Source organism: Oryctolagus cuniculus, chromosome 7, assembly GCF_964237555.1.
Source record: "Oryctolagus cuniculus chromosome 7, mOryCun1.1, whole genome shotgun sequence".
Classification (NCBI taxonomy): Eukaryota; Metazoa; Chordata; class Mammalia; order Lagomorpha; family Leporidae; genus Oryctolagus; species Oryctolagus cuniculus.
The window spans coordinates 149843044-149852783 of NC_091438.1; the positions used below are offsets into that span (position 1 = coordinate 149843044).

The 9740-nt window shown below is 39.4% G+C and overlaps 1 protein-coding gene across 43 annotated transcripts in view; it reads left to right on the top strand.

Annotated features, from left to right (window-relative positions):
* EIF4G3 (eukaryotic translation initiation factor 4 gamma 3) overlaps positions 1-9740 on the top strand; it is a 378821-nt gene that overhangs the window by 231158 nt on the left and 137923 nt on the right. For all 43 annotated transcript variants that reach the window (XM_070079133.1, XM_070079138.1, XM_070079134.1 and 40 more), the window contains one exon: positions 4298-5122. In XM_070079133.1, coding sequence (XP_069935234.1) covers positions 4298-5122 — 825 coding nt within the window. The remainder of the gene's footprint in view (positions 1-4297; positions 5123-9740) is intronic.

A 9740-nucleotide genomic window follows, 5' to 3' on the forward strand; every position in this document is an offset into this window, starting at 1 on the left:
TGGAATAGTTTTCAGAGTTGTTTTCTAAACCAAATTTGTATGATTCAAATAATATTAGAAAGAAATCACTCATTTTTTCATGAATATTTTTTATCCTTAAGAAGCCTTAAAGCTTTCTTTCTTAACTGTAGATTCCCTTTAAAATAAATTAGAATATAAAAATTCACTATTTTTGAAGACTGATATATAATCTCCGGAAACAGCAGTCTCTGCAGTTGACAGATGGGTTTTTCTTTCTCAATGGAAGTGTCATTACTGAAGACATATACTGGGTGACAGAATCTCAGTGTAGCCCCAGAGTCTCCCTTCTGCCTCATTCACCTAAATACTCTTGTCTTCATATGACTTTTCCTTTCTGAGTTGGAGGAATGTGGGTTTTGAAATCATTCTCAGGCTAGCGCTCTTGCTAATTATATGACCTTAGGTCTGTTATTAATCTCTAAAACTTTCCGTTTCCCCACCTGTGAAATAGGAAAATATAATTTCTATCCCAGTAGTGGTTGTGAGAATTAAAGAGGATGGTTTCTGTATGGTATTTGACCCAGTTCATAGCACATAGTAAGTACTTAGTAAATGTTAGCTGCCATATATTAAGCTTATGGTTTCTCAGAGTTTTTGACATCGATAGCTGGAGTGATTAACACGAAGACCAGAGTCTAGACGAGTGATTCCCCCCCCCCCCCATTTATTTGGTTGTTTAGGAAGACAGAAGAGATAACTCACATTGGTTTGTGGAGAAAGACTGTTGAATTGGTGTTGATGGTATATAGACATGGCTGAAATGATTGCTGTTCCCTAAATGAGAAATCCAATGTGTTGAGGCTATAGTATGGATAATTAACATAAACAAGAGCTAGTAGGTACCTTAGTTTGTGTGCCTGGTTTAAGCACCTGGTATAGTCAGAGAACACTATTCTATTTTAATCCAACCATTCATAGCACTGTTGCTCCACTGAGACTCTGTTGGCATTTGGTTGTGAAGTGTCCCTCAAACTGTGGGATACTTACTAGTATTCTCTCTCTGTGTGTGTGTCTCTCTCTCTCTCTCTTTGATGATAATAGCACCTTCATCATTGTGAGACTTTGGACAACCAAAATTGCACCCATCTAGGCCATTGTTTCCACCAGCGTATTACAGTAAATGGGAACAGTTTTATCATTATTATAAATAAGACACATTTATTATAGAAACTGTGGATAAGCAAAATGGAAAAAAAAAACCCTCTTATGTTCAGAGCCATTGTTATTAAACTGACTTTACCCTGTGCACATGTTAATATTGTGGGTTTTTTTTTTCAAGTTATCAAACTAAGTTTAAGCACCATTTACAGTTCTGTGCCCTGCTTTTAAAAAAGCATGTCTTTTATTATAAACAACTTATGTCTCACTAAGTACTCTTTTCAAAGCCTATCTTAAGAGCAGATTTTGGGCACAGCAGTTAGGATACCATTTTTTGCTTAGTGGAAATTTGAATAATAAAATTGGACCATATCATAGTGCCTGGGTTTGAGTCCCGGCTCTGCTTCCAATTCCAACTTCCTGCTAATGTGCACCCCAGGAGGCAGCTATGATGACTCAAATACCTGAGTCCACCACGTGGGAGACCTGGATTGAGTTCTAGGCTCCTGGCTTCAGTCTAGCCTAACTGCAGCTCTGGTGGGCATTTGGGGAATGAACCAATGGACAGGAGATCTCTATCTCTGTCTCTGCCTTTCAAATAAATGCAAATTTTAAATTAAATAAATAAGAGTATATCTTAAGTGTTACATAATAAGCATAATATGCCCAGGCCATCAATTTTTTATTGTTGGACTTTTAATTTCCTTTTTTTCCTATTACATATAATTTTAATTTTTATTTAATATTTTCATCTACTTAAAAGGCTGAGCAGCAGAATGGGTGGTGAGAGAGATTTTCCATCCACTCATTCACCCTCTTATTAACTTAAATATTCTAGACATTTATCTCTGTTCATTCTTGCATGATTATTTCATTAGGAAAAATTATTTAAAATCGAATCTCTACACATTCCTAAAGCTGGCCAAATGTTTACTAGTAAATAAAAGTGTTGAGAGGGATAAAATAAATGTTCTCTATTTAAATATACTGTATTGTAGTTCTCAACTTCCTGTATCTTAGCTTTGATGAGTAAGTTAAATAATTTTTATTTCAGAGTAAGAAAGCTTTCAAAATAACTAACTTTTTTGTTTCTAATTTTCTTAATGCTAGATTTTTCTCAATAGTATGTAAAAGTTTTCAGCCCTAGACCTTCTTTTCTTTCAATTTTTAATCTCAGAAATTTCATATCCCCAAATTTATCATTGAATTGACATACACATACTAGATTGTTAATATGATAATTATTGGGGTTTTTTTTGTTTATTTTTGAAGTTACTGCATTTAGGTTTCAGTGAGTGCTAAGAGTGTAATTCCAGTATGCTTTCACAGGACTCCGATATAATCTGGTTGGCCCATAACAGTTACTCCAGTGAGTTGAAAATTATTTCTATCAGAAATATGTTACTAAATACACATTTATTATATGTTACACATAGAACACATATAAAATAAAGATACTTTTCTGAAGTATTTTTTTTTCTTGCCATGGCAGCTTAGCATGAGGAATGTGGCAGAGAGCCTTTTGATTTTACCACTAGAATAAATAGGCAAAATTAAATTGTAGAAGCACTAGCTTCCATGCCCAAAAATTAAGGTGAATTTTAAGTCTTGTAATTACAGTGAATGAATTAGCAAACAGCTTAATGGTGGTATCTGTCATCTATTTCTCTTTCACAGACTTAGCTACAATTTATTATAAAGACTCAATTCCACCAACACATAACAAATCTAGGGGAGAAAGTAAAGTATGTTTTACTTTAGACTGTCATTAATAATGCTTAAAATTTTTGTCAGCATTTGGTAATCATACTCTGAGTGTCTGTTTTTCTAATGGAGCCTTTTATTTTGCTAAACAAGCAAAGGCTTGAAGCCAGAATCTCCTTTAGTTACATCCACTCAGGGATAAACCATGTATCCACTCATCTGGAATTTTAGAACGTGGGGTTTTGTTAACTACCATTCCTTATATTTTTCTGGTACCCTAATGGTCATCAGATTCTCTCTCAATCTCATTCTCTGTATGTCTATACACAGATTGGTATTTTATATATAATTTCAGTACTGCAGACATGTATATGTTGTATTCTCTTTTACTGAGTGTGTTTATATGAGTATTTACTTTGGTTTTTCCTTAAAGAATGCTCTTATATGTGAAGATATGTTTCCATTTTTATACCTTAACACTATTTCTGATTATGCTTATTTTAAGAAATGAATGTGGCCGGCGCCGCAGCTCACTTGGCTAATCCTCTGCCTGCGGCGCCGGCACCCTGGGTTCTAGTCCCCGTTGGGGCGCTGGGTTCTGTCCCAGTTGCTCCTCTTCCAATCCAGCTCTCTGCTGTGGCCCAGGAGTGCAGTAGAGGATGGCCCAAGTGCTTGGGCCCTGCACCCACATGGGAGACCAGGAGGAAGCACCTGGCTCCTGGCTTTGGATCGGCACAGTGCGCTGGCGGAAACGGCCACTTGGGGGGTGGACCAACAGAAAAGGAAGACTTTTCTCTCTGTTCTGTCTCTCTCTCTCTCTCTCACTGTCTAACTCTGCCTGTCCAAAAAAAAAAAACCTTAAATAAATTTTTAAACTGCACTTTATGTTCAGGAAATTGATTTTAGTGATAATAAACTTCATCATTAAGAAATAACACTGTGTTGGTTTCTGTTAAGACATAGTATTTTTGTACAATTAATACATGTTTTATAAAATTCACCCAATTGCAGAAATCTATAGAATGAAACATAGCATCAATTTCTTTATAATAATTTTATTTCTAATATTTATCCTTGGTAGTATCTCACTATGGGTAGATAAATTTTCCATAGGAAACAGGATTGGTAGATATGGTCTCCCCGCTTACAGAAAAGTCCTACTCTCAACCCAAGAATGGTTGAGCTTCAATTTTGATGAGCTTTTCTGTTGTTTTTTTTTTTTTTTTTAACATAATTATTTTGTTAACTGGTTGCTTCCCTTGCTTCAAATTAAACTATGTATTGGAGACCAAGTGATAGTATAACTAAGGAAAAAAAAACATTTTTTGGAGTATTACTTAAGTCTAATATTTTGGTTTCTATTGTGCTACTTGTGATTTAGGGTTAGAGGTTAAAAAGAATTGACCCAAGGAAATACAGTACAGTCTCTGATACAGAATTATTCTTAAAAATCTTTTATTTTTTTCTTTCCCAGAAGAGAAGCCAAAACCAGATCCAGTGTTAAAGTCTCCTTCCCCAGTTCGTAGACTAGTCCTTAGTGGGGAGAAGAAAGAACAAACAGGTCAGACATCTGAGACTACTGCAGTAGAAACCATACCAGAGCTTCCTCTGCCTCCGTCACCTGCCACTGTTTCTCCAGTTGCTCGAAGTACAATTGCTTCCCCCAGCTCTGCTGCTCTTAGTAGCCAGCCATTATTCACCACTGCTGTAGATGACAGATGTGAACTCTCTTCCTCAAAAGAAGACACAATCCCTATACCTAGCCCCACATCTTGCACAGATACGTCAGAGCCATCACCAACAGAGAAGACTGACGATGATGTATGCAAGAAACCCTGTAGTGTAGCACCTAATGATATGCCACTAATTTCTAGTACTAACCTAATTAACGAAATGAATGGAGTTAGTGAAAAATTGCTAGCCACGGAGAACATTGTGGAAATAGTGAAGCAAGAAGTGTTACCATTGACTCTTGAATTGGAGATTTTGGAACATCCTCCAGAAGAAATGAAAGTGGAGTGTATCTCAGCTCCCGTCACCCCGTCCACAGCTCCCTCCTTTTCTCCAGCCCCTCCGACTCCTCCAGCTTCCCCTCCTCCTACTCCAGTCTTTCTTCCTGCTGCAGTCACAACTTCCAGTGCTCCTCCCACAGTCCAGAGAGTCTTAGAAGAGGAAGAAAGCATGAGAACTTGCCTTAGTGAAGATTCAAAAGAGGCTCAAAGCAAAACAGAAGCAGATGGGCAAACAGAAGAGATTATGGATTCTCGGAGCTTAAATTCAAGAAAGAGCCCCATCCCAGGTAAGCTGTTCTGCCATTAATACTCTTATGCTTACTGAAGAAGAGGTGCTGTTTGAGTTATTGTTTAATGGCCTACTTTCCTTGACTTCCAGAAACATCCATTGAATGCTGAAATTCCTAGTCTGATTTCTTCAGTGATGTGTTTGTGTTTTAGTACAGTCTGCAAAAAAGTTACTCCATTGTCTAAAAATGCAAATGAGAATTTCCAAATATACAAATGTCTCCAAGGTATATGTCACTATACATGTTTGGTTCATATTTTGTTTTTTCTTCTTCTTCTTCTTCTTCTTCTTCTTCTTCTTCTTTTCTTTTCTTTTCTTTTCTTTTCTTTTCTTTTCTTTTCTTTTCTTTTCTTTTCTTTTCTTTTCTTTTCTTTTCTTTTTTTTTTTTTGCCTTGTTCTTATGAATCAGTTCCTCAGTGGTTGATTGTGTTGCTTTGGACCTAGGAACCAGTCGAAGCTAGCATAATGTATAATTCTTAATACTGTCTTCTCAGAATTCAGAAACCTAGTCATCATAAACTTAAAGGACCTTCTTTATGCATGGCTCCTTTTTTTTTTTATCTTTTTAGGATAATGGCAATCAAACATAAAGATTTATGACTGCTTCTGAATTTTTTTTTTCTCTTTTTATTTATTTTTTGACAGGCAGAGTGTACAGTGAGAGAGAGAGACAGAGAGAAAGGTCTTCCTTTGCCGTTGGTTCACCCTCCAATGGCCGCCGCGGCCGGCGCGCTGCGGCCGGCGTACCGCGCTGATCCGATGGCAGGAGCCAGGTGCTTTTTTTTTCCTGGTCTCCCATGGGGTGCAGGGCCCAAGCACTTGGGCCATCCTCCACTGCACTCCCTGGCCACAGCAGAGAGCTGGCCTGGAAGAGGGGCAACCAGGACAGAATCCGGCGCCCCGACTAGGACTAGAACCCGGTGTGCCGGCGCCACAGGCGGAGGATTAGCCTAGTGAGCCGAGGCGCCGGCCATGAATTTTTTTAAAGATTTATTTATTTGAGAGGCAGAGTTACAGAGAGAAAGGTCTTCCATCCACTGGTTCATTCCCCCATGGCTGCAGTGCCTGGAGCTGGGCCAATCTGAAGCCAGGAGCTTCTTCCAGGTCTCTCACATGGGTGCATGGGCCCAAGCAGTTGGGCCATGTTCCAGTCCTTCCCCAGGCCACAGCAGAGAGCTGGATCAGAAGAGGAGTAGCCAGTTTATGAACTGTACCCATATGGGATTCTGGCATTCCAGGCAGAAACTTAGCCTACTATGCCGCAGCGCCAACACCCTTATTCTAAATTTTTTTTTTTTTTTTTAGATTTTAAAAACTTATTTGAAAGGCACAATTAACAGAAAGAGAAAGAGAGAGCAAGACAGACAGACAGCTTTCCATTCTACTGGTTTACTTCCCAGATGGCCACAAAGGCCAAGCATTGGCCCGGTCGAAGGTAGGAATCTGGAAAGCCATCCAGGTCTCACACGTGGGTGCCACAGGCCCAGGTATTTGGGCCATTTTCTGCTGCTATCCCAGATGCATTAGCAGGGAGTTGGCTTGGAAGCGGAGCACCTAGAACTCCAGCCGACACTCATTTGGGATCCTGGCATCACAGGTGGCAGTAAAACCCACAATGCCACAATGCCAGCCCTTACTTCAGAAAATTAAAATTATTTCTCTGATTAAATCTTAGTTGAGTGATCTCCCACTTTTTCTTTAGAAAGTTTTATTTTTCTCGTCAGTTTTTAAATGGTCCTGTATATTTTTATTTTATTTATTTATTTTATTTATTTGACAGATAGAGTTAGACGGAAAGAGAGACAGAGAGAAAGGTCTTCTTTCCGTTGGTTCACTCCCCAAATGGCCACTACGTCCAGAGCTATGCCGATCTGAAGCCAGGAGCCAGGTGCTTCCTCCTGGTCTCCCATGCGGGTGAAGGGGCCCAAGCACTTGGGCCATCTTCCACTGCCCTCTTAGGGCACAACAGAGAGCTGGACTGGAAGAGGAGCAACCAGGACTAGAACCGACACCCACATGGGATACCGGCGTAACCTAGTGAGCCACAGTGCCAGCTCCCTTCATATTTTTAAAGTGTTGTTTCCTTTCAGTTTATTTCTTTTTAATGTAACAGCACCTAAGATCTTAGGGACTATTAGCTTTTATGGTTTTTTTTTTTAAGATTTATTTATTTATTTATTTGAAAGCGTTACAGAGAGGCAGAGGCAGAGACAGAGGCTGCATCTACTTGTTCACTCCCCAGTGGGCCCCAACAGCCAGAGCTGTGCAAATCCGAAGCCAGGAGCTTCTGGGTCTCCCATGCGGGTGCAGGGGCCCAAGGACTTGGGCCATATTCCTACTGCTTTCCCAGGCGATAGCAAAGAGCTAGATCAGAAGTAGAGCAGCTGGGACTCAAACCGGTGCCCATATGGGATGCTGGCACTGCAGGCAATGGCTTTATCCACTATGGCACAGTGCCGGCCCCTAGATTTTATGTTTTTAATCAAAGATTATCTGAGGCTTTTCCTCTGATTCTGGAGTCAACATCCCATTAGGATATTGAAGTTTTGGCTTTCAACAAACAGCACAGCCCATCTTCTACAACATTGTCCTATACTGTATAGTTTTCTCTTCATATGCTCCTGTCTGGTTAAGTAATGCTTTTGTAAATCAAGAGCTTTCACAAATGTGTTCACTGTGGTGGGTTCTAGATACGCACTGGAGAAGTTTTTGTCACCAATATCTTTAGTGTTTATGGTCTGTTTTGAACTGTGTAAGAAACTTGACAAACCAATATCCTGATCCCTTTTTTTAAAATATAATTTTTCTTTTTTTCTTTTTTCTATTTTATTTTATTTTATTTTATTTTTTTGACAGGCAGAATGGACAGTGAGAGAGAGACAGAGAGAACAGAGAGAAAGGTCTTTCTTTTCCATTGGTTCACCCCGCAATGGCCACTGTGGCCGGCGCACCACGCTGATCCAAAGCCAGGAGCCAGGTGCTTCTCCTGGTCTCCCATGTGGGTGCAGGGCCCAAGGACTTGGGCCATTCTCCACTGCCCTCCTGGGCCACAGCAGAGAGCTGGCCTGGAAGAGGAGCAACCGGGACAGAATCTGGTGCCCCAACGGGGACTAGAACCCGGGGTGCTGGTGCCGCAGGCGGAGGATTAGCCTGTTGAGCCGCGGCGCCGCCTAAAATATAATTTTTCTACCCAGCTCAGTTCTTGGGGCAAGTTACTCATTAATATCTGTGCAAACTTTATTATCCCTTGAAATTGCAGAACATCTAGTTCAATATAGTAAACTGTAAAGAGAAGCAGACAGTGTAAGACAGTGAGCACTGGAAGAAATTTATCATAAATCTTTGCAAGTCATCTGTTTCCTCCAAAGACTTCCCTCCATTGAGTTAGTATTCAAGGTACTATAACTATTGTAGAAGGTTTTTCTTTGGTGGAGAGGTAACATGGGATTTTGTTAGTCACCCTTTTAAAAATCTTGGTTTTGAAGTAGCTACAGGTAAATGCCCTCCCGAGAGCACCTAGTAGTTGACAGATAGTCATTTGATCCTTTGTTGTTTCCTTTAATTTACTCACCTCTCAATTGTCATTCACCAACTAGTGGTTGTAGGAGCTCCAGAAATCAAGAGAACTTAATGAAGAGAAATGTTTTTGTTTTTTTTAAAGCACATAACAGACAAACAAAACAGTTGTGTAGAATACAAGTTAAAAATGCAAACCATACCTTTCAACTGAAAAAACTGTAATGCAAGACTCTCTACCAAAATCATACTTGCACTTACGCTGACCTTCATTCTCCTTGTAAGCAGGTATTCACTTAGGTGACCTGGTATCATAAGACAGTGCCAGAGGATCCATGGACAAGTAGAATTTTTGGGTTCATTATTCTTCAGACCATGGAACATTTGCTTGAAGTGCAAATGCACTTAGTAGTGTCTAAGTCAGCAGCACCCTACAGTGTTTAAAATCCAACAGTAAATGAAACTCAAAAACCTAATAACTCTAGCCTGTTAAAAATGATAAAGCCACAGAAGCGTTCCTTTCGTTTCTCTGCAGATATTTTTGCTGCAGAATTATATAATGAAAATTAAATTTGCCTTTAAATACTATAGCTACCTGAACTATCACAGGCTTACTTGACTATAATCTTCAAATTTTTGACATTGTTATATGTAGTCACACTACTGTGCAGTAGAACACCGGGATTTCTTCCTTCTCTCTGACTCTGACTTAGTACCTCTTAACCTCTCTGCATTCTTCCCTCCCAGCTCTCGTAACCACTGTTCTACTCTCAACTTTGGGAGATCAATTTTTTAAAAACTCTTTATGAGTGAAATCATGCAGTGCTTATTTCTTTTTGCCTCTCTAATTTCACTTAGCATGACGACCTCCATGTTGTTTCAAGTGACCAGATTCCATCCTGTGTAGAATATTGTTCTATTGTGCATATATCACATTTTCTTTATCCATCCGTTGGTGAACATTTAGATTGCTTCTGTTTCTTGACTTGTGAATACTGCTACAATAAACATGTAATACAAATGTTTCTTGTCAGATTGATTTCATTTACTTTGGAAAGTAATCACACTCAGTGATTGGGGTTGTTGGGTCATATGGTACT